Raw genomic sequence first — 25,951 nt, forward strand, 5'->3', positions numbered from 1 at the left:
ATTAAGCAGATCTTCTAGAAACAACTTTGGGAAAGTTCATTATTAAAGACAAAGAGTTGTCTTCAACTTCCTTCTAATTCATAAAGAATCCCTTTAAGAAAGTCTACAACTGGGGTGGTCCCTGATCTGTAGATCAAGTTGTATCAGGCTTCTCCATTCCCCGAGCTGGCCAGGAGTTAATGCAGGGAGTGGTATGAGCCCAGCAGGACTGAAGGCAGCTCTTACTGCCCTGCTGTCAACTTCAAGGCTTTGAGAAGTGAAATACACCTCTCTTGCTCAGGAAGAAATTGGGTAGGGTTTCTGTTCCAAAGTTAATTGTTATGACTTCAACACAAGTTTTTAAAAAGCCACTCAATTTAAGGTTTTAAGCAGAATGACACGAAAAGTGAGCATGCACATTTATGAATAAGGTAAAAAGGGGGTGGGAGAAGAAAGTAAAAGGCCACAGAACATGTGTTTGGCTGGCTGCCTGGCTATGAGGTGAATTTTAAGTAACTTTTCAGGCCATATTTACCTGAGGGGTTCAGATAGCATTAGAGTATGGCCTCAGTTTGCTTTCCAAAAGTATGCTAAGTTACATACGATACTCTCTTTGAAAGTTAAATAGATCAAGAGACCTGGGACAAAGGGTTTCTCATATAATTAACTGGTAGAGAAAAATTAAAATGTAGTTTTGTATATTGTATTTTTGACACCAACCCTACTGAAGAATTCTCTATAAATGGACCATGATACACAGCTAGAAATCACCAAGCAGAGAGGTTCCAAGTATCAATTTTGTGATAGGTAATGTGACTTCTGCTTCCCTTTAATTCTAACTAGCATGGATATCTGATTTGCTTTTGGCTTTAAGTCCAACCATAATTGGGCTCATAATGTCTTTTCGCTTTACCTCTTTCTGTACATCCTTTGCTTGGTTTTCAGCCTTACTGAGAAGAGTTTTTAAGTCAGCTGAATCCCGAAGATGCTGTTCTTTTAAGGATCCGACTTGATTCTCAAGTTCTTTCCTAGACATTTGAAGGATGCTGAGATCACTGGTAAGCTCTAAACTCTGCTTCTGAGAACTGCAATATAAATATTGACAGATAGTTATTCACAGGTAGAAACTGGACACAGAAGGAAGTCCAGTTTCTTATACATTTCACTAGAAGGGATAGAGTGTATTTCAGAGAAAAAAAAAAGTATAAAAAAGAATGAAATATTTTCATTCAATAAGCAAAAACCATCAAAACACTAAAAAATTACAAGCTTAAAGGTGTGTCCCATCAAGTATACACAAAGGTTGAAATTTTAAAAACAGAAATAGGAGGTAATTAACTGTATATTTTGTTGTATCAAATTGTATTAATTTCATCATAAAAAGATTCAGTATAGGTCTTCTACAGGAAAAGAACACACATATTTCAACAATTTCTTGTAAGTTTAAATACTTGACAAATAGAATGGGGGTCAGAAACTTAAAGCTTAGGAGTCACTGCTAATTCAAGTAAAGATAAACCTGTTCAAATGAGAAGACACACCAAATTGAGAAACGAGCATAAGACAAAGAAGTAGGAGGCTGAGTTCTACACCCCAAGCTCTGCCACTATTTAGCTGGGGGATGTTAAGCAAGTCACTTAACTGGTACATTTCATTTTCAGAATAAACTTTCTGAGCTCTTAGACCTATACAAGATACCATGTAATATATACATAACTAACACAACAAGAGTCTCAGTGCCCTTCACTGCCAAGTAACAGGATTGAATCATTAACTTCTGAGGCTATTCCCAAGGTTAATAAATTCTATGATTACCTTTGTGTTTTTTGAGACAGCGTTTCGCTCTTGTTGCCCAGGCTGGAGTGCAATGGCGTGATCTCAGCTCACTGCAACCTCCGCTTCCCGGGTTTAAGTGATTTTCCTGCCTCAGCCTCCCGAGTAGCTGGGATTACAGGCATGCGCCACCATGGCCGGCTAATTTTATATTTTTAGTAGTGACGAAGTTTCTCCATGTTGGTCAGGCTGGTCTCAAACTCCTGACCTCAGGTGATCTGCCCGCCTCGGCTCCCAGAGTGCTGAGATTACAGGCGTTGAGCCACCACAGTCTCTATGATCACTTTTATAACTTGATGTTAAAAAAATCTGACTTACAACATACGCGGAAAACAGCTTGATATGTGTGAACAGAAATTCCATCTTCAATTCCTTCTTCCACAGCCCAGACAACAGAGAATAAAAGGTCTGCACAGTATAGCTGTGTTAGGGAATTTGGCTCCCATAAATAGCTAAAGGAGTATAAGGTTTTCAAGGTGACAGTTTTACAACTTTCAGAATGGATCATTCAAGAATCAGACTCACTACTGTAACTGAACTACTACAGAGTCTGAATCCCATTTTGATTGTATGCTTCACAGATTCTTTGGGGTGGGTCTGATGTTGTCAAGTCAATACAGCTAGCAATTAAATGGCACATAAGACGCTGTAAAGGAAGACTAGCTTCTAAATACTACTTAAATGCTGGGGAGGCTTATCAAGCAAATTTAGGGCATCAGAAAAGTTTAAGAAAAAGAATTAGGCTGGGTGCAATGGCTCACACCTGTAATCCCAGCACTTTGGGAGGCCGAGACGGGTGGATCACGAGATCAAGAGATCGAGACTATCCTGGCTAACATGGTGAAACCCCATCTCTACTAAAAATACAAAAAAATTAGCCGGGTGTGGTGGTGGGCACCTGTAGTCCCAGCTACTCCGGAGGCTGAGGCAGGAGAATGGCGTGAACCCAGGAGGTGGAGCTGGCAGTGAGCCGAGATCGCGCCACTGCCCTCTAACCCGGACCTGGATGACAGAGCGAGACTCCGTCTCAAAAAAAAAAAAAGAAAAAAAAAAAAGAATTAATCTGCCTTAAATACTTTATGTGAGTTTAGGTAGATGATCTGACCAATGACTTATAGGCCCCTTTCTGGGGCCTAATGTTTTTAAACCATGTGCTTCTACTCACTAGTAGTTTGTAGGCTTGCTTCTCAACACTTAAAATTTGAAAAAATTGAAAACAGTATTTAAGAGTCTGCTAGATTCCAATTAATCACATCTTAAAGATAAGGGATCTAGCCTAAATCTTTAAAATATCAATAATTTTGGCCGAGGGCAGTGGCTTACGCCTGTAATCCCAGCACTTTGGGAGGCCAAGGTCAGGAGTTTGAGACCAGCCTGACCAACATGGTGAAACCCCCTCTCTACCAGAAATACAAAAATTAGCCAGGCATGGTGGCACACACCTATAATCCCAGCTACTCAGGAGGCTGAGGCAGGAGAATTGCTTGAACCCAGGAGGCGGAGGCTGCAGTGAGCCGAGATTGTGTCACTGCACTCCAGCCTGGGCAAGAGATTAAGACTCTGTCTCAAAAATAAATAAAATAAATAAATAAATAAATAAATAAATAATTTCAAAACAACAAGATAAGCAACAGTGGTAATCAAACAATGGTATTTCTTGCTTGATAGATTATTAAACTAAATGGATTTATTAGGATCTTAATGTATTCTAAATGTAAAGAACTTGGGTATCTGTATCATAATCTTATACACACTTCATACCAACCAATCTGTTCAAATGTGCTGTTATACAGATAATCAATTCATTCCTCAATTTCTTTTTTTTTTTTTTTTTTTTTTAAGATAGAGTCTTGCTCTGTTGCCCAGGTTGGGGTGCTGTGGTGTGATCACAGCTCACTACCTTTGACCTCCTGGGCTTAAGTGATCATGTTGCTTCAGCCACCTGGGTAGCTGGGATCACAGGAGCGTGTCATTCCACCCAGCCTCCTTAATTTTATATATAGTCCAGGTGTGGTGGCTTACACCTGTAATCCCAGCAGTTTGGGAGGCCAACGCGGGTAGATCACTTGAGGTCAGGAGCTCGAGACCAGGCTGGTCAACAGAGTGAAACTCCATCTCTACCAAAAATACAAAAAAAAGTCAGCCAGGCGTGGTGGTGCATGCCTGTAATCCCAGCTACTTGGGAGGCTGAGACAGGACAATTGCTTGAACCAGGGAGGCGGAGGTTGCAGTGAGCTGAGATCATGCCACTGCACTCCAGCCTGGGCAACTGAATGTGACTCTGCCTCAAAAAAAAAAAAAAAAAAAAATTTATGAGCCGAGCGCGGTGGCTCATGCCTGTAATCCCAGCACTTTGGGAGGCCAAGGCGGGCAGATCACCTGAGGTCGGGAGTTCGAGACCAGTCTGACAACATGGAGAAACCCCATCTCTACTAAAAATACAAAATTAGGTGGACATGGTGGCACATGCGTGTAATCCAAGTTACTCAGGAGGCTGAGGCAGGAGAATCGCTTGACCCCAGCAGGTAGAGGTTGCGGTGAGCTGAGATCGTGCCACTAATCTGTAGCCTGGGCCAAAAGAGCAAAACTCCATCTCAAAATAAATAAATAAATTTATGTATATAGATATATATATGTATATATCTCATATATATTTCATATATGATATATATCATATACATATATTAATAGTTTTGACCTTTATTTTGTCCCATTCATATTTTGGAATTGCTTTTACAAAGTTTTTTATGTCTTATAAACAATGTAAAACATTTGTTTTTATTTTTATTTATGTTTTCTTGAGACAGGGACTGGCTCTGTTGCCCAGGCTAGACTACAGAGGTGTGATCATGGCTTATTGCAGTCCCCACCTCCTGGGCTCAAGTAATCCTCCCACCTCAGCCTCCTGAGTAGCCGGGACTATAGGCACTTGCCACCAGGCCAGGTTAATTTGTTGTATTTTTTGAAGAGATGGAGTTTCATAATGTTGTCCACACCAGTTGGAATAAACCCATTTTAAACTTAAATATGGCATATTGTGGTGGTAAAATAGGACTTCACTAAATTTGCTGGAATAAATCTAATGCATTCACTGATTTGCTTGTCAAGTATTAGATACTAGAAAGATTTAACTGGTTTTAGAGGATTAATGGTCTTATATTTTATTACTCTTCATATAACACTATTTGAAATTCAGAAGATTATATCTTTCAGTAGCACAAATTCCTTTTTTATTTTTTTGGTTTGTTTGATATAGGGTTTGGCTCTGTCACCCAGGTTGGAGTGCAGTGGCATGATCGTGGCTCACTGCAGCCTTGACCTCCTGGGCCCAAGCAATCCTCCCACCTTAGCCTTCCAAGTAGCCAGGACTATAAGCACACACCACTATGCCCAGTACATCTTTGTATTTTTTTGTAGGGACAGGGTTTTGCCACATTGTCCAGGCTGATCTTGAATTCTCAGGCTCAAGTGATCCTCCTACCTCAGCCTCCCAAAATGTTGGCATTGTAGGTGTGAACCATCGCACCCAGCCTTACAAATTCTTCATTGCAGTCACTTCCTGATCACCCTTACTAAAAGAAGAGATCATTGGTGCGAAAGAAAAGCAACTGATATTTGAAATTTATTAGTTTACAGGGCAAGTTCAACTATGAATTACAGACTTTTGTTGTTTGTTCAGGGTTTCTTTGGGACATTTAATGAATCTATATTCCGTGAGTACAAGGAAAGGACATGCAGGATTAATGGTGCTGGCAGGAAAAAAAAAAAAAGCTGAAGTATTTATTCAGTATGGTTAACCTGCCAAATAACCAAATAGAGATGGGCCGAACATTTGCTCCTGTAAAGTATTTAAGTAATAAAATTAAATTTAATTTAGATGAAAATTTAAGATAAAGAAATATTTCATATCTGAAAAACAGAGAGTTCTTGCATACTTGTGCAATTCTTTTTCTTGCCGTTGCAGTTCTGATGATAGCAAAACATTTTCCCTTTTTAGAGAATGGCATTCAGTTTCCAATGCATTCCATTCCTTTCTCAACTTCTCTAGTTCACCTAAAATAGTCCCAAAACGTATTTGTTAATATAGAAATACAACTTCTATAATATTTCAAAGGATAAAGGAAAAGATTTCAGAGAAGAACATACTTTTTTGCCCCCTTAAAAGCACGTAGATTTTACATGGTTAATTATTTGATTTCTGTTGCTTTGCATGTATACCTCAAGGACAGCTATCAGCTCGTACTTGAACAACAGTATTTTTTTCCACTTAACTTTTATAAGACAAGCAATTTTTAACAATTTTAAAATAAAATATAAAACCATAAAAAAAAATAAGTTTAAGTAAACTTGCAGACCTGAAAATACATTTTTAGCTCTGATTTAAAAACACTGGTTTATACAACTGATAGCTAACAAAGGAAAAAAAAAACCTGCATTTTTTTTTTAAAAACAAGTTATAAAGTTATCATTGTCAAAAGTTAAGAGCTTTACGTAAAATACATTTACTCACCTTGCAACCTTGTTGCTTCCTCTCTCTGCTGGTCCTCACACTGTTGACATCTAAGCTGAAAACTGTTTTGCAGACTTGTGATTTCTTTCTCATATTCAGACGCTGCTTTCCGCCACCGCTCAAGCTCAGCTCTCACCTTCTTAAGCTCTTGTTGTAAAGAAGCAATGTCAGTGTCCCGCTCAGAGGCAGCCTTTTCTGCTGCTTGATGAAGGAGCAAAATTTCATCTCGGGCACTAAGCAATTCATCTCTAGTACTTGTGATTTCACTGTCCTTCTCCTCCCGGAGATTCTCAATATCGATGTGTAACCTCTGCAACTGGGCTGCAAAAGTATATCCATCATTTTCTTGGCCCATTAGGATTAGGAATAAAATAATAATCCATACAGGATTGTACCTAATGCATAGCCTGGGTTATCAGAGCTGCTGCTTTTGATTAAAGTGTATAAACAATCCACGTTTGATGCAGAAAGTGTCAAAATACAGATAGCAAAGAGGAAAAAAACCCAAAGTGATCTTTATCTCCCCAACACACAGAAAATTACTTCTGACATTCCTTCTAGATTTTTTCCTATGCATTTATACACATATACAAACATTAAACAGGGAGTGATCAAAATATATTCAGTGTTGCCTATTCTTCTGTTGATGAAACTCTTTCAACACAAAATAGTTATAGTATATGTAACTTACTTGCCCAACCCTTTATTTTTGACATTTTAGGCTGTTCAGTGTTTAAACACTATATACTTATTTTTATTTTTATTTTTTTTTAGGGTGAATCCTATGTGTAGAATAGATTGGTCAAATGGTAAGCAATAAACAGTTGATGCTCTTGATTCATTTTTCTGTTCAAATGTCAATTCTTTAAAGAGGCCTTTTCTGATGACTCATCTGAAAAACAGCTCACTGTCATTCTCTGGCTCTTTACTCTGATTTATTTTCCTTTGAAGTCCTTATTGGACATCATAGTCTCTATTAATTTGCTTATTGTTTAACTTTTCTACTGAACCGTATACCTCATGTAGGGCATTTGTTTTGCTCACAGCTGTAAACAATCAAGAATTATTGGTTGAATTAATGAGTTAATAAAATTAATACTGCCTCACTGAAGGGTTATATATATTTTTAAAATACCTGGTTTTGTGCTCATGACCCAAACTGGAAACCATTTGTATAAAATCAAACTTGGTGCAGAACAAGAAAATTAATCTTGGTTACCATATTATAAGGAAATTATAGATTTAAAAAGTTCCAAAGGAAAATAATTAATTATAAGAGGATTTAGGGGTGGGAGAAAGGGAGGTTGCTACGTAAGTAAACATTAAGATATTAGACTTTCTAAATTTGTAGGAAGAATTGAGAGGTAACAAGTTTGGAATCTGAAAGGGCACAGTGGCCAGAGAAGATGATCATGATTTGTTGATATAGTCGTGAAATACACATGCTGGCACTAGGGGGCACTCAATGATGCCTGGGCAAGACAGGTTTAAAACAAAAGGCAGCACTATGTCACAGAACCTTTAGGAAAAATTGCCCCTACACAGTCTAGGATGAAAATAGAGAATCAAATCAGATTTATGTAAATTAATGGATAATAACATTAAACTACAATAGGAGTTTTAAGAGCTTTCAATTTAAAAACATATATGACATACCCTAGAAATCCTAATTTGACCAAAATAAAATTCTAATTTTAAATAACTCAAAAGTTCCACTAAAAAAATAAGACCCCAAAGACTAGTTTTTCTCTGAAATATTTTTGGACAAGTATCTTGGGACTCATACAACGACTCTCCTTTCTCTTCTTAATAGTGATTACTTGTCTATTTAATTTCTTCCCCACCTATCTCTCAAGCTAAAATTTTAAAACAACATTGGCTCCTTCTTTGACAAGAAAGCAAATTAATTTTACTTTAGGAATTTTATAATGGCATGGGAAAGGAAGACCTCTCCTGGGGTATCATACAATCTCCTCATAATATACCAGGAGCTCCAGCTTGAAGTAAACACTCGACAGGCAGGGGTTTTTCTGGAAATTTCTGTAATGACCCTGCAATAGCTCAGACAAAGAAACAGCAAAATGGTGATAAAAAGAACAGCCATTATCAAAGAAAATCAGTGCAGAGACTATTATCCTATTCCATGTGATATATAATTGTTTTTGAGGCTGGGCGTGGTGGCCCACGCCTGTAATCTCAGCACTTTGGGAGGCTGAGGTGGGTGGATCACAAGGTTAGGAGTTTGAGACCAGCCTGGCCAATATGGTGAAACCCCATCTCTACTAAAAATACAAAAATTAGCTGGGTGTAGTGGCGTGCACCTGTAGTCCCAGCTGCTCTGGAGGCAGGAGAATCACTTGAACCCAGGAGGCGGAAGTTGCAGTGAGCCGAGATCGCACCATTGCACTCCAGCCTGGGCAACAGAGCAAGACTACGTCTCAAAAAACAAACAAACAAACAAAAATTTTCTTGCAATACAAGTGTGTTCTGAGCATCAGATGTCAGTATATCTACACCAGCCATCAATATATACACATACCAGCTAGCTCAAAGTGCTGATGCACAGAGTAGCTCAAACAGATTTCCCATCCAAAGGCCCTCTGTAGGAACTCACAACATAACCCAGAAAGTGACAGTCTTACCAACTGCAAATCTTCCCCTCTGCTTTTTCCATTCTAAGTGTCTAATACGGGAGTACTGGACAATCTTCCCTTGAATTTTCTTAATAAATAAATAGGCCAGGCGCAGTGGCTCACACCTGTAATCCCAGCACTTTGCGAGGCCGAGATGGGCGGATCACCTGAGGTTGGGAGTTTGAGACCAGTCTGACCAACATGGAGAAACCCCCTCTCTACTAAAAATACAAAATCAGCTAGGCATGGTGGTGCATGTCTGTAACCCCAGGAGGCTGAGGCAGGAGAACTGCTTGAACCTGGGAGGCGGAGGTTGTGGTGAGCTGAGTTCGTGCCATTGCACTCCAGCCTGGGCAACAGGAGCGAAACTGTCTCATTCATTCATTCATTCATTCATTCATTCATTCATTCATAAATAAATAAATAAATAAATAAATAAATAAATAAATAAAGCAAGCTCCACCAAGAGCCGTGTTGAAATGTGAGGTTCTAGAGAATCAAAGCCATGAAAAATGGGGACTCTCGGCCGGGCGCGGTGGCTCAAGCCTGTAATCCCAGCACTTTGGGAGGCCGAGATGGGCGGATCACAAGGTCAGGAGATCGAGACCATCCTGGCTAACATGGTGAAACCCCGTCTCTACTAAAAAATACAAAAAACTAGCCGGGCGAGGTGGCGGGCGCCTGTAGTCCCAGCTACTCAGGAGGCTGAGGCAGGAGAATGGCGTAAACCCGGGAGGCGGAGCTTGCAGTGAGCTGAGATCCAGCCACTGCACTCCAGCCTGGGCGACAGAGCGAGACTCCGTCTCAAGAAAAAAAAAGAAAAAAAGAAAAATGGGGACTCTCTGCCTTCTTACTTCCTATTCCATTTTTTTTTTTTCCTGAGCTAGAGTCTTGCTGTGTCACCCAGGCTAGAGTGCAGTGGTGCAATCTCAGCTCACTGAAACCTCCACCCCAGGTTTAAGCGATTCTCCTGCCTCAGTCTCCCAAGTAGCTGAGATTACAGGCATGCACCACCATGCCCAGCTAATTTTTGTATTTTTAGTAGAGACAGGGGGTCAGCATGTTGGCCACGATGCTCTCGAATTCCTGACCTCAGGTGATCTACCCTTCTCGGCCTCCCAAATGCTGGGATTACAGGCATGAGCCACTGCGCCTGGCCTCCGTTCCTTTTGAATCACTAAAAACACACACACAATAACAATCTCAAAGAGCTTTGGGGTCTTCCGTACCTTGAAGAACCTGTATTTGTTTAGTGGATTCCTCAACTTGATTTTGATAGGCTTTTCTTTCTTCTTCCAAAAGAGCTAAAAGTAAAAACACAGTATCTATTAATAGTTTTGTGAATTAATGAAAGTACCCAGAGTTGAGCAGCTGAAAATTTCTTTTAAAACTCTCTCCTAAAAGATTATTGAAAGAAACAAAAGTTAGGCAGTATTAGCAGCATTAGCAGTTAGTTTAAAGATTTTAGGAGCACAGGACTGTAGTAAGTAATAAATCTATTCAACTGAGTAGTGGAGTTTTCTGGACCTGGTATCACCAAGAGAGTATGTGCTTTTCTTAACATGAGAAACAGTCTTGATAATTGTTAATCGGCATTTTTGAATTTAATTTTTTAAAAAGACTTAAAATTCTCATATTTACTGTCAAGCACATAGTAAACACTAAACTAAATAATTGCTGTTAACTAAATATTTTTTCATTGTAATTTAATATATTAGCCTGGATCCTCCAAAAGGTTCAAGTTAAGTGAATACCAATTCTAATTTCTTTGAGAAGCAGGAAAGGAAAGAAGTAGTAACAAGAAGTTCCTAGTTCCGTCCTGGGACGTAAATCTTCCTACTGGGCAGGAAAGCCATCTTGGAGAGCATAAGGACTCCATAGGTCATTCCCTTTCTCATTTTAAGACTCTTTGAGATACTAATTGTCTGCAACCAGGTAGTTACTGTGAATGGTACAGAAATGTAAGCTCTAGGGAACTGCACAGACTCCACTGGCTTATGACCTACAGATAAGTGAGCTACCAGAAAAGAACGTGGCTAGGACATTAGCTAACATTAGGCGTAACGAAAATTTAGAAATTTGAGTTTTCCTTCTGTTGTACTTAATATGCAATTAACTATTAAGATCTTTCAGTTAGTAAAGATCTTACTTGATTTTCACATCAACAGTGTGAAGGTAGAGCAACTGTAACTCCCCTCATTTTACTGACCTGAAACACAAGTTTAGAGAGGTCAAGTAAATATACCAAGATCACATATCTCATAAAGTTGTGAATCTAGAACATGCCTCTGGACTCCAAGTTTGGGGCCATCCAATTATATCGTGCTGCCTCCACACATCCCTAAAGAACCAAAGTAATCTTGATCTCACCTTGAAGTTCAAAGCATTTTTGTTTACTTGTTCTAGCTAGCTCCTGGGCTTCGATCAATTCCTTTCGAAGATGCTGTATTTCTTGCTTTGCCTCAATTTCTGACTGCGCACCCTGCAAGTCATCTGACAAAAACATGTTTATTTTAAAAGCAAGAGTTAGTATCACACTATAATCTCTAAAATAAAAGACTGGTAATCTCTTTCATGTTTGCACATGCATAAACAACACAGAACAACTGAGTTAAATAAAACTTGGAAGCAAATTACAGTAAGCATTTTAGTAATTGGGAAAAAATACAAATACAGTTACATATATTAGTAATCATGGTGATGGCACTATAAAACATACATTAACATAAATTATATATTCACAATTTTAGCATAAACATAATGACAGTGATAGATTATAACTCATTGCTTATTAAGACTTGAAATTCAGTGAGATGAGCAAAATGCTATTCTTCATCAATTTTGAAATTTCTTGATACCAGTCAGAAAAATTTCACTTGGAACTTAACTGGATATGGAAAACAACAAGAAACTTTTCTTCAAGAAACAGCTAAATTTTAGCACAATTACCCTAGTTGTGGAACACAAAATAAAAACTAGGCTGAAAGCTCTACTGAGCTTACTTTGTCATCACCATTTCCCCAACACACACATATAACAATGTCTGGGCTGGGCGTGGTGTGGCTCACGCCTGTAATCCCAGCACTTTGGGAGGTCGAGGCGGGCAGATCACGAGGTCAGGAGATTGAGACCATCCTGGCTAATACGGTGAAACCCCATTTCTACTAAAAATACAAAAAATTAGCCTGGTGTGTTGGCAGGCGCCAGTAGTCCCAGCTACTTGGGAGGCTGAGGCAGAAGAATTGCTTGAACCCAGGAGGCGGAGGTTGCAGTGAGCCGAGATCGTGCCCCTGCACTCCAGCCTGGGCAACAGAGCAAGACTTCATCTCAAAAAAACAAAAACAAAAAAACCCCAACAATAACAACAAAAATCTGCTGAATATATTAAATGATGTAACCTAAGTGGTTTTACTGAAATAAATTAAATCCAGCATTCTATTTCAAATATGCCCCTTCCCCTAACCTCCTTCCTCTCCAATCACTCTGCTCCTTTTTAATTGTATTAAAATCTTCTGCTACTGAACTCTGCCTGAAATAAATATATCATCAGGTAAGCCATATTCTTCTAGTGATATGTAAGTATCACCTTGGTTTATAAGTACCTCAGCATAAGAACTTCAATCCATCAAAAAAGAGCTAAGAATAACTTTCACAATACAATTACAATAGGTTTTGGAAATTCATATTTATAGATTATATCCTATTTTTCTCTCTAGAAAAATTGTATTCTGGCCTAGCAGCGGTTCATGCCTGTAATCCTAGCACTCTGGGAGGCTGAGGCAGGCGGATCACTTGAGGTCAGGAGTTTGAGACCAGCCTGGGCAACATGGCAAAACCCCGTCTCTAGGAAAAATACTAAAAATCAGTTGGGCGTGGTGGTGTGCGCCTGTAATCCCAGCTAGTAGGGAGGCTGAGGCATGAGAATCACTTGAACCTGGGAGGCAGAGATAGCAGTGAGCCAAGATCGCGCCACTACACTCCAGCCTGGGTGACAGAGAGCGACTGTGTCTCCAGAAAAAAAAAAAAGAAAGAAAAAAATTTGATTCTGGGTTCATCTACTCTAGTCAACCTATCAATTCTTCCTTCAAAAGGTCTTTTGGCCAGGGAAGGTGTATGTACAGAGAGAGATTTTTCCAGTGGCATAGACACTGTTGCATTAGCTACAAAACTTCTCTCACAGCTCTTTCGACACTATCTACTGGAGTCTGCAAAGGTCCTGGCCCCTGTTTCTGGATTTGTCATTATATAGGAAAATGCTCTTTTTTTTTTTTTTTTTTTTTTTTTTTAGGGAGTATTTAGGAGAGAAGCATCATGATGCCTGCACCTTACATTCAAGTAGTTTGACAAAAACATCGACATTAATTCCTTGAGTGGATATTTTTCTTGCTCTGTGATCAAGTTTTTCAACCTCAGTGCTACTGACATTTTGGGCTGAATAAACTCTTTGCTGTGGGACTACCCTATGAATTGTAGGATGTTTAGTAGTTTTCCTGGTCAGATATTGTCAAATGTCTCCTGGGAGGTAAAATGTCCTGTGTTGAGGACTATTGCTATATGTTAATAATTTGATAATCAAAAAAAATTCATACACAGGTTTCTTTTCTACAAAAGCACTGGCTATTAATTCTGAAACAACTTTCTGTGTATTGTAAAAAGGTTCAAATAAATACATTATAGATAAATGCAGCCACTTTTCTCACTGTTGAAGAAGAGAATTACAGATATGAAAATAGGTAAGATAGAATTAATCCTCTGGGCCAGGCACAGTTGCTCACACCTGTAATCCCAGTACTTTGGGAGGCCAAGGCAGGCAGATCTCTTGAGGTTAAGAGTTCAAAACCAGCCTAGGCAACATGGTAAAACCCTATCTCTACTAAAAATATGAAAATTAACTGGGTTTGGTGATGCACACCTGTAGTCCCAGCTACTCGGGAGGCTGAGACAGGAGAATCGCTTGAACCCAGGAGGCTGAGGCTGCAGTGAGCTAAGATCACACCACTGCACTCCAGCCTGGACGACAGAGTGAGACTCTGTATCAAAAAAAAAAAAAAAAAAAGGATTAATCCTCTGGTGTAGGGTATGAAAACTCGAATAGATTTGGAGAAATATATAGAAATAAATATAGATATGTGTACAACTGCATACACACACAAAAACACACACACACTTCTTAAGTCTGTCCACTGAGTGAGCCTAGAAGCAATTATACACCAGTAGCTGTGGGGACACCAAACATTTAGATCCTGGTTTCTCTTTTTTTGAGACAGGGTGTTGCTCTGTTGCCCAGGCTAGAGTGCAGTGGTGCCATCACAGTTCACTGCAGTCACAACTTGACCTCCTGGGCTCAAGCTATCCCCCTTCCTCAGCCTCCCTGAGTAGCTAGGACCACAGGCATGTGCCACCATGCCCAGCAAAATTTTTAATTTTTTGTAGAGATGGGGTCTTGCTGTGTTGCACCAGAGCTGAATAAATTCTCTGCTGTGGGACTACCCTATTAATTGTAGGATGTTTAGTAGTTTTCCTGGTCTCTATTCACTAGAGTCAGTACCCCCCTCTATCCCACCCCACATCCCAGGTCACAACAACTAAAATGTCTCCAGATATTGCCAATGTCTCCTGGAAGATAAACTCGAACTTCTGGGCTTAAGAGATCCTCGGCCTCCCAAAGTGCTAGGATTATAGGTATGAGCTACCATGCTGGGCCATGTCATAAAGAACATTACTGAGACAACTGTCAAAATGTGAACAGGTATTTGGATTCGAGAATAGTAATGTACCCATGTTAATTTCTTAATTTTGAGAATTGTATGGTGATTACATAAGATAAATAAGAAATGTATACTGAGGTATTTAAGCATAAAGGCCATCATGTCTGCAACTGATTCTTCGTTTTGTTTTCTTTTGTTTCAAGATGGAGTCTGCTGTTGGCCAGGCTGGAGCGCAGTGTCACAATGTCTGCTCACTGCAGGCTCTACCTCCTGGGCTCAAGCAATTCTCACACCTCAGCCTCAAGAATGGCTCGGACTACAGGCATGCATCACTGTGCCTGGCTAAGATTTGTAGTTTTTTGGTAGAGTCAGGGTCTCACTGTGTTGCCCAGGCTGGTCTTGAACACAGTGTTTGATCACAGAAGTGGAGACACTGACCAAAAATCTTTACAAATTAAGCTTAATAAACACAGACATAATAATCTGACTATATTCAAACTAATCGAATAGTGTGCAGATCCTCTTTCTAGAAAACCGAGTACCATTTTTTTAAAAAATCAAAGATTTAATGAGCAATTCTTTTTGTGCAAAGGCTGATCAAGGGCTCATTGCATTTTATATGGTTGTGTGGGAAAATGCATTATTAGTTTATTGTGGCTTGGGTCCATTCTCATGGTGCCTTGTTTTTGTCCTAGAAATGGAGTTTCTATATCAATCTGTTTCACAACCTTGGGGAGTCTTGTGATGAATACTGGTGGAAAAGTGTTTAGATGAATATAAATGAAAGCCTTATTAAGCCAAATTCATTTTATTTAGACATGCAAGTCACATGGAAATAAATGTTATTTAGGAGTAATGTAAGTTGTAAAGATTAACAGAATCTGTTTTTTCCTTAACATAAATTGTATATCTTTAGAACTGCCTGGTGAATAGTCTAGGCCAGGGCCCAGTTTTTTCTCAGACTAAGGCTAAATCCTGTAAATTCACACAATAAATGAACTGACAGACTACCTACCTACATCATATCCTAAATTAAATTTGGTGTCACCAAATATCTTCAAAACAGTGACTGGAGATTCAATTTAAACTCTGACCTTTGCTCAGCTAAACTTTGACACTGATCCACCTGGTAAAAGGCCAAATCAAAGATTTTTTTCCCAAGTTCTATTTTGCATGTGCATGCTTGTGGAAAGCTGATCTAGCCATAACATATGGCATGTCATCAACTGATAGAAGTGACCTGGCAAGTGGATGTGTCCTCTTTCCATCACCATCACTCTTCCCTTCAGAATGTCTAGTCATTGAAGGCTTGGTTGATGAGAACAACCTTCACAATGCAGGAAGATCATCTTTCCATTGTGGATATGTGTGGCCATGTCAAATAGTCTAAGGTAGCAGCCTCTTATTGTCAATTCTTACTCCTTTGCCACTCTTTCTGAACTGCCAGGTTCCTTCTCAACAGCCGGATCTTTTACTTTCCCCATTGTTCTTTTCTTTCACTAGTAAGTCCCTCTGCTACCACTGTTCACACCTGTGCAGAGAATTTCCAAACCTGGTTCCTACCTTCTGTCTATAGCCTATAGATATCTCTCAGGTCAATAAAACATCTGAGAAATAAATGAAAATGACTTGTTGGTTCTAGTTTCTGTTCTGCACATCCAGCTGCATCTCCAGTTCCTAGGGTGACCATATAAAACCGGGACAGCTTTGAATATGAGAGAGAGCACTTTTGATAATTATGCTGGGACAATAGGCATAAATGGTCCCAGGCAAACCCATGGTCACTCTTCCTGTTTAGCATGTGCCAAATTAAAACCATCACAGCCACCACCAGGACACTTTTTCTTCCAGAAATAAATATTTCTTAATTTTCACTCAGTCAGGGTCAAATGCTGGGGTTATAGCTGACTTCCATCTCTCTCCCATATTTAGTGTCTCAGGTCAATGGATTCTAGATAAGATTACCAAGGGAGAGATAAAAGGTAAGAATAACAGGGCCCCAAGTGAGTTTTCTTACCTGAAACTGCCACAGTAATTACCCTAGTTCAGACTCTCAAATGATTAAGCCTCTTGACTGCCTTACTTGTAGCCTCCATCTACTTCAGTTCATTCAATAAACCTCCCCAAAATACGGATCTGATCATATCATTGCTGTGCTCAGAAGCCACTGAATTGTTATAATGATCACTCTATCTTATAAAACACTCAAAGGATTATGTGAACAAACTTTAATTATACCTATCAATCCTCAAACCAAACCCATATGATCTAGCTTGTGATTTTTAATATTTCCTTTTTCTAAGGTATTTTTATCTACTCTTCTTGTAATCCTACCCATTTAAAAATATTTTATAGATGTAAATATAAAAAAATCTAAAAAATCTTTAAGACAAGACCAAAAAGAAAGAATATCTATAATACTATGATCACACTGGAAAAAAATGAGCAATTTCTTAATTGTTTGATATCCAGTCAGTATTAAAATTTTCCATTGTCCCAAATTTATTTTACAGTTGAATTATTCGAATGAAGATTCATACAAGGTTCATACATTGTATTTAGTTGACATCTCTTTTTCTTTTTTTTTTTTTTTTGAGATGGAGTCTCACTGTGTCACCCAGGCTGGAGTGTGGTGGCATGTCGTCGGCTCACTGCAACCTCTGCCTCTCGGGTTCAAGCGATTTTCCTGCCTCAGCCTCCCAAGTAGCTGGGATTACAGGTGTGCGACACCATGCCCAGCTAACTTTTTAACATTGTTTGTAGAGACAGGGTTTCATCATGATGGCCAAGCTGGTTTCAAACTCCTGACCTCAAGTGATCCGCCCACCTTGGCCTCCCAAAATGCTAGGATTACAGGGGTGAGCCACCACCACGCCCGGCCGACATATCTCTTAAATCTCTTTTAATTTATAGGATTTCCCCCATCCCCTTTCCTTTTTTTCCCCTTCTAATTTAATTACTAAAGAAACTGGGTTGTGTGTCCTATAGAATCTTCCACATTCTGGATTTTGCTGGTTGTATCCCCATCACATCATTCAGGATACGTCCCTAGTTCTTTGTATGTCCTGCAAATTGGCAATTGAAGTGAGAGTCTTGATCAGATTTAGGTTTAGTTTTTTTGTTTTTTTTTTTTTTAATCACTGAATATACAAGGTAAGACACACTATTTATACAGTCATCTCAAATGACTCTTGTCCCATGAAACTCAAAATGCCTTTCTTCCCCATCCTCCAAAACAAACAAACAAACAAACAAACAAAAAACCCTGGACATTCTCTTTTCTTTGACTCCTGATGGCAACAACCACCAATAATTAGCTTATCAGCTATACCTCTCTGTGTGGTAAATGCGGGAGGGAGTAAGTTTCCCTGTGGGGTCCTTGAGGATCACTCCAGTATAGCTGTGGGAATTATACTTGGAGAGGCAAATGAAATTAAAGGATTTATTATACTCAAAGGTCCTAGAGAGGAAGGCAAGGTACACCATGCAGGGAACCATATGGGAGGAGGGCAAAGAATGGGCTCAGCCAAACAGGTATAATTGATAGAGTGAGGACCTGTAGGCAAATGCTTGTATTGGGGGTCAGGATACACAAACAAAAAGGATGAGGTGATTTCGTTAAATTTCACCAGGCCACTGTCAGGGAAGGATATAAAGGGAACTTGTGGCAGGGAACAGCCTTATCATACTGGTGCATCTGGTTGCCAGGGCAGAGTGTTCACAGCCTGTTTGTGGGGAAGTTGAGGCATAAGGAAAATACAAAGTTTTAAAAAATGTACTATCACTAATTTGACTTAAAATTCCTTAAATCCCAAGGACAGATTTTTGCTTTTGTTTTTGAGAGTCTTGCTCTGTCACTGAGGCTAGAGTGTAGTGGCACGATCTGGGCTGACTGCAACCTCTGCCTTCTGGGCTCAAGTGATCCTCCCACCTCAGCCTTCTGAGTGGCTGAGACTATAGGCATGCACCACCATGCCTGGCTAATTTTTGTAGAGATGGGGTTTTGCCATGTTGCCCAGGCTGGCCTCAAACTCCTGGGCTCAAGTGATCAGGCTGCCTCAGCCTCCCAAAGTGTTGGGAATACAGGCATGAGCCACCATGTCCGGCCCGACAGTCTTATTAGACTTTAAAACCACTGCAGTCCCTGGCAACGTTCCCCAAATAGAGCAAATTTGCAACAGACATGATTTGAAGTGAATTCCAATTTTTAAAAAATGTTTCATGAGAGACGGTTTCAAGCATACAGAAAACATGGCTTGATCAACTTATTTCTCATTTAAAAGTAACATAAATAGATAGAAATGATTACTATATCAGGGAAAAGGTACTACTGCTATCATCATTTTATCTCACAATGAATGTTTATTATTATTTTCCTTGTCCTAGCTGACTAATGTGACAAGTCATACACAATAATTCTAAATAAAAAGATTGGCTATTTTGTAAAAAGGGGAAAAAAAACTTGAAAATAATGGTTCAGGATGTCAGGCACAGAGTTTGAATGAGGAAAATAAAGAGGCTACTTATACGTAGCTTCTTTATATAGCTCTAAAGGTCAACACTGTGCTCTAGTAATTTATACTTTTAAGAGAAAATTATGTCAGTCTATTGAACCTAATTATACAGATACAAACCATAACCACACATAATCAAGCATAACATAAATGTTTCTAAAAAGTACCACTGATACATCATTTTTAAGAATCTGTAAAACTCTTTTTTTTTTTTTTTGAGACAGAGTCTCGCTCTGTCGCCCAGGCTGGAGTGCAGTGGCCGGATCTCAGCTCACTGCAAGCTCCGCCTCCCGGGTTTACGCCATTCTCCTGCCTCAGCCTCCCGAGTAGCTGGGACTACAGGCGCCCGCCACCTCGCCCGGCTATTTTTTTGTATTTTTTAGTAGAGACAGGGTTTCACCATGTTAGCCAGGATGGTCTCGATCTCCTGACCTTGTGATCCGCCCGTCTCGGCCTCCCAAAGTGCTGGGATTACAGGTTTGAGCCACCGCGCCCGGCCTGTAAAACTCTTACAAGAGAAACTTTACAAAAGAAAAACAATAATGACCATAAAGAGCTATGATAATTATCTCATGGAGACGCTTCTAAAATATGCCTCCTTCTACCTAGGTGATTTTTCTTTACATCCAATCACTGACTGACTTAACAGTCTGTTCTTAAAATCAAGCTGAGAGAGAAAGAAACAAAGTGAAAGAGTAAACAAGTAGGGTAGGGTGGTGCATGCCTGTAGTCCCAGCTACTTGGGAGGCTGAGATGGGAGGCTGAGGTGAGAGGAACGCTTGAGCTCAGAAGTACAAGACCAACCTGAGCAACTTAGCAAGATCCCGTTTCTAAAAACAAAACAAAATAAAATAAGTAAAAAAATTCATAAAAATAAAATCAAGCCACAAAATGTTTCAGCAGGTATTTATAAAGATCCTACTTCATTAACAAAAAAGTTGGCAATCATACAGAAATGTAAAGAAAAGTTTTAGAAGTTCTTTTACCTTAACGTAAAGCAAGATTAGGGAAACTCTGACCCATCTTCATCAATGGCACCTGAAGCAATTACTAACAGCATCTGCACACAGGCTCCCCACTCCCCATGCATCTTGTATTTTCCAGTCTTCTTCCTACATCTTCCCCCCTTCCTTGAGTCTGACTTCCCAGGCTATATGGTGAGTACTTTTATAGATACTGTTTGGTGGTACTCATGGATTAAAAATATTTTTTTCCTGATTATCTGGCAAGTGACAAATAAATGCATTACTAAGTAGAAAAAATCCATCACAAACAAATCCTTCTTCCTAAATACCGTGGGAAATAATTTTAAAACTCCACAATCTTATTCAATTAATATGGAGTTACTCAGAGTCCTTCAACAGATAGGACTGCTTTTATCAGTCACCATCATCATCATGATCAGTGTCTTCATTATGGTGGTTAACATTTTATGTTCCCAACACCATGGTAAGTGTGGTCCATGCATACTCTTTCATTCAATTTTCACAATAATCCTATAAAGTTAATTTTCGCCAGCCTAATACATGAAAAAGCCCTGAATCACAGAGGGGTTAAGCAATTTGTCAAGGACACATTACAAATAAACGGCAAACCTACGACTGAACCCAGAGTTCTTTGGCTCTTAGCTTTGCGGCTAGTGTTACTTTCCTAATGCTCTTGTGGCTTTATAATTTTAATGTAAGAAGTCCATTATTAATTAATTCATCAAATATCTGAGTTTTACTGAATACCTGCATTGTAGTAGGCAATGGGATAAAAATCAAATCTAAAACAGACTTGACAAAAATCACAAAGGCACTAATAATAGTTGAATATAATTAACACAATCATAAACACTATAGTCAGTCTTAACTTGGCTATTGAAAAGATTTCTGGGAACATGAATGGCTGTACCAAAATATCTCATGTACCCCATAAATATATACACCTACTATGTACCTATAAAAATTAAAAAAAGAAAAAAAAAGAAAAAAAGATTTCTGGGAGAGTTCTGTAGTGCAAAAGACCATAAAGAGGGCTACTTTTGTTTGGGTGTGTTCATTACTCATTTACCTCCCTTCTTTTTCCTCCACGTTCCCATAAAGGCCCATAGGGTATGGCATTCTTTCAGTATCAGTAACTACATTTTACACAATAATGGTATTGCATTTTTGAGATGAGAGTTCTGGACCATACCAACATTAACTTATATTTATTATTAGGACATTAGAAAAAAGGCATGCCTTATCAACACCAAAGATCACCTAAGAAGAGTACAAATCAGTAAGAGTGCTCCTTCCTTATATAATCCCAAAGTTCGGGGACTGGACAAGAAGATTCCCTATTAGTCCAGCCAGAAAAATAGGCACTTCCACAAAGAGAAATTTCCACAGGCTGCTACTGTCACTTTGATCCCAGAGAGCTGCCTCGTATTAGTACACCACTACCAACATTTTTAATTAACCCATTGGGCTGAACTTACAAGATATGTCAATTTTTCTTGTGTACAATAAGGTAACATAAAAGAGACTAAATGTTGACAATTTTCCAGTAAACCATTCCCAAGGAACTTTATTTTAAAAACATTTTTATAAATGCTGATTTATTTTCTACCCACTTTATTCTAAACAAGTAAATATCAAGAAATAAATGTACTTCCTATTTAGAGGTGAGACAGAGTTCATGTATTGCTTATCTTATCAACATCTAAAATGTCTTTCTTTCTTTCTTTCTTTTTTTTTTTGAGACGGAGTTTTGCTCTTATTGCCCAGGCTGGAGTGCAATGGCATGACCTCGGCTCATCGCAACTTCTGCCTCCTGCGTTCAAATGATTCTCCTGCCTCAGCCTCCCTAGGAGCTGAAATTACAGGCATGCACCACCATGGCTGGCTAATCTGGTATTTTTAGTAGAGACAGGGTTTCTCCATGTTGCTCAGGCTCGTCTCGAACTCCTGACCTCAGGTGATCCGCCTGCCTCGGCCTCCCAAAGTGCTGGGATTACAGGTGTGAGCCACCACGCCTGGCCATCTATCTAAAATTTCTTAGCCCAAAATTTCTAGAAGAGTGTCATAAGAACCTGGGGATATTTACTAGAAGATGAAGAACACCAGAAAATAAGGAAATTTACAACTGCTACCATATGATAACAGAGCAAACTGGTGAGTCTTTCAAGAGAGTTAAGATTTTCACCTTATTCTAATTATGTTAAAAGTGCTAATAAATTCCTATTAGAGATACAAGGGTAAACAAAAAACACAGCTGCATTTCATATTCTATCACTTAACACTTTGTCCCTTATAATCTGGACTGATCCAAATTATTCGACATTGTTTGAAATATTGGGTATAAACACCAAAACTTCAAATTTTTAGTTCCTGCTACTTTATAGAACCCATCTTAATCTCTCAACTAAAAATGAAAACTTCACATAATATCTAGAACAGATTTTATGGCAAAGGGTGATTTGATACCCTGGTTTACGATGTAATAAAAACATATTAAAGTACCTTTTAAAAGGGACACTTTGGCAAGAGGCTCATTTAGGTCTTGTTCATCCATCTGGGCGTCTACAGAGAGGAAAAAAGTAAGTATATAATTACAGACAGTATTCAGATCTATCAGCAAGCTATTGTTATCAAAATAAACAACCGGAATTGACACAGCTATTATATTTGGGTAGTTGAAAGTAGTTTTAACAAAATATCCAACATTCAAAGGGGATGACTTGATAAATGGAAGTGTTTTTTTTTTTTTTTTCCGCCAAACGCAAACTTTGAAATCTCCACTCACATTAACCTATACGCCTAAACTGCCATTAACAGCTGCAGGTCTGTAAACATGAGGTTAAAACTCACCTGTAGTGTCGTCACTGCTTTTTTCCTTGCTTGGACTCAGAGTATCTGATAAATCAGATTCTTTCGCTCTTGTCTGATTTTCTACCAAGAAAAAAATAAAAGTAAAATCTTATTACAGTTAAATACCTTATATCAATAAAACTGCTTCAGGCTATGAATGCTCAAAATCTACAGGTACGCAAAGTACTTTTAAAAGAGGTCAGGTCACTGAATCTCTTACTTCTTCACCACCCTTGTCCAAAACGGAATACTGGTTATTACACGTAGCTCATATTAAATTGTAATGTGGATGATGTCTGCTTTGCTGAGGGCTGGGGCTTTTGTTCAAGGTTGTCCACTTGCCAACTGGAAACAAAAACGAAGCAAGCTTTGCTAAAGTATTCAAAGAACTGCAACAAATATAGTACAATTCCCAAGACAATGTGGACACTGTAAAAAGATGATTAAAGGAAAAGGCTCTGTTACATAAAAACACGAGTAAGAAGGCTGCCTTGTAAGATTTTACTCAAATAAAACCCTTAAAAAAAAAAAGATTAGTTCTTATAAAAAAAGTGCCATTTAAAATAAGAAAATTAACAGTCTTTTATTTCTAAAGATAACTGTCCCTGAATCACAGTAAGAAAAAACTTTCTTTTTGGAGACAGGGTCTTGCTCTGTTGTCCAGGCTGGAGGGCAGTGGGACAAACATAGCTCACTACAACCTTGACCTCCTGGGCTCAAAGGATCCTCCTGCCTCAATCTCCCGAGAAGCCAGGACTTCAGGACCACGCCACTATACCCAGCTATCTTTTTTATATTTTTAGTAGAGATGAGGTCTTGCTATGTTGCCTAGGCTGGTCTCAAACTCCTGGGCTAAACTGATCCTCCCATCTCAGCCTCCCAAAGCACTAGAATTATAGGCATCAGCCATTGCACCTGGCCAAGAAAAAACTTTTAAAAAAGTTTTGGGCCGGGCGCTGTGGCTCATGCCTGTAATACCAGCACTTTGGGAGGCCAAGGCGGATGGATCACGAGGTCAGGAGTTCAAGACCAGCATGGCCAAGATAGTGAAACCCCATCTCTACCAAAAACACAAAAAATTAGCTGGGCGTGGTCCTGGGCACCTGTAATCCCAGCTACTCAGGAAGCTGAGGTAGAGAATTGCTTGATCCTGGGAGGTGGAAGTTGCAGTGACCCGAGATTGTGCCACTGCACTCCAGCCTGGGTGACAGAGCGAGACTTTGTCTCAAAATAAATAAATAAATAAATAAATAAAATAAAATTAAAGAAAGAAAGAAAGAAAAAAAAGTTTTGAAATTATTTACAAGAGGTCTTCTGCCTGGTCCAATGAAGACATCTTAGGCCTAATTTTCAAAGAATTGTCCTCAGAAATCCTTACTATAGGCCCAACAGTATATCAAAGATGACTGGCAATTAATTAGGACCCAGATTCTCATCTGTAATGGCACATCTGTATATACTATGGAATTTCTTTTTTTTTTTTTTTTTCTTTTTTAGAGGGGGTGTCACTACGTTGCCCACGCTAGTCTTGAACTACTGGGCTCAAGTAATCCTTCCACCTCAGTCTCCCAAGTGCTAGAATTACAGGTGTGAACCACCACACCTGGCCTATGGCATTCTTTAGGGTAGCATTTGCAGAGAATGTCATTTCTTTTTTTTTTTTTTTTTGAGATGGAGTCTCGCTCTGTCACCCAGGCTGGAGTGCAGTGGCCAGATCTCAGCTCACTGCAAGCTCCGCCTCCCAGGTTTACACCATTCTCCTGCCTCAGCCTCCCAAGTAGCTGGGACTCCAGGCGCCCGCCAACTCGCCCGGCTAGTTTTTTGTATTTTTTAGTAGAGACGGGGTTTCACCGTGTTAGCCAGGATGGTCTCGATCTCCTGGACCTCGTGATCCGCCCGTCTCGGCCTCCCAAAGTGCTGGGATTACAGGTTTGAGCCAACGCGCCCGGCGAGAATGCCATTTCTCTGAATAAAATCCTATAGGGCAATCCTATCTCCCCATTCTCCACAAGGCTTCAGTCAAGCTTTACACAGCAGAATTTAGCCGTAATCTGGTCCCTACATTATTTCCCACAGGAGCTCTGCTCTGGTCATGCTAGCTTCTTTATAGGGCTGGTACATGCCTGCATTATGTCCTGCAATTATTTGTTTGATTCAATATTTCCCTAATCTCAAAACGGCCATTTTCTCTATTTGGCCTATTCATTCTGTAATATACAGTTTAAGTCCCATCAACTCTAAGGAAGTCTTCATTTCTCCACCATGGTGCTCCTTTTAATTGTATCTTCTCTGCGTCTTTTGTTTCCTCAATTAATCATACTCTATTTTGTATTATTCTGTGTATGTGTATATATCTTCTTTCCTTAGTGAGATTATAAATTTAAAAAGCATATATTTTTATAATGTTACACACCTGATTTCACTGTTTGTATGTGCATGCCCACTTCTAATACTTTTCCTAAAGGAAATAACACAGCACATATGGGCTACATAAAGCTCACTGAAGTATTGTTTGTTATAGGAAAATGAAATATACATATATTATGGAATGAAAACTATTCAAGGTATATTTACTACTAAGTAAAAAGCCTAATAAACAGCAGTATGTATAATGTGACCCCATGTAGATTAAAAACAGTTATACATTTATCTATGAATTTTTAACTGCATATATTTATTCAAGGTCTGGAAGGATCTACAATAGAGATATCATTAGTTATTTCTGGAGATAGGGACATGGTGGACACATTTACTTTTTACCTTCACATAGTCATATGTTGTTTGAAAAATTTGTAGCAATATATATATTGTTTTATAATCAAGGAAATTAAAATATATTTTCTATTTTGAAAGAAATTAGAAATATATCTAAAACCATTACTGTCAAAATATTTAATACATCATTAAAATATAACTTGTTATGGCTATTCCATATAAC

At 39.0% G+C, this 25,951-nt stretch overlaps 1 protein-coding gene across 33 annotated transcripts in view; it reads right to left on the reverse strand.

Moving 5' to 3' along the window:
* Positions 1–25,951, reverse strand: part of SLMAP (sarcolemma associated protein) — a 177,168-nt gene that overhangs the window by 11,227 nt on the left and 139,990 nt on the right. For 22 of the 33 annotated variants that reach the window (XM_007984761.3, XM_038003745.2, XM_007984753.3 and 19 more), the window contains 7 exons: positions 23,014–23,094; positions 22,666–22,725; positions 11,326–11,448; positions 10,185–10,259; positions 6,323–6,643; positions 5,748–5,865; positions 893–1,064 (listed from right to left, as the gene is read on the reverse strand). In XM_007984761.3, coding sequence (XP_007982952.2) covers positions 893–1,064; positions 5,748–5,865; positions 6,323–6,643; positions 10,185–10,259; positions 11,326–11,448; positions 22,666–22,725; positions 23,014–23,094 — 950 coding nt within the window. The remainder of the gene's footprint in view (positions 1–892; positions 1,065–5,747; positions 5,866–6,322; positions 6,644–10,184; positions 10,260–11,325; positions 11,449–22,665; positions 22,726–23,013; positions 23,095–25,951) is intronic. The other 11 variants (XM_038003753.2, XM_038003754.2, XM_007984762.3 and 8 more) reach the window with 1 other exon arrangement.

The sequence above is a fragment of the Chlorocebus sabaeus genome, chromosome 22 (genome assembly GCF_047675955.1).
Source record: "Chlorocebus sabaeus isolate Y175 chromosome 22, mChlSab1.0.hap1, whole genome shotgun sequence".
NCBI lineage: Eukaryota > Metazoa > Chordata > Mammalia > Primates > Cercopithecidae > Chlorocebus > Chlorocebus sabaeus.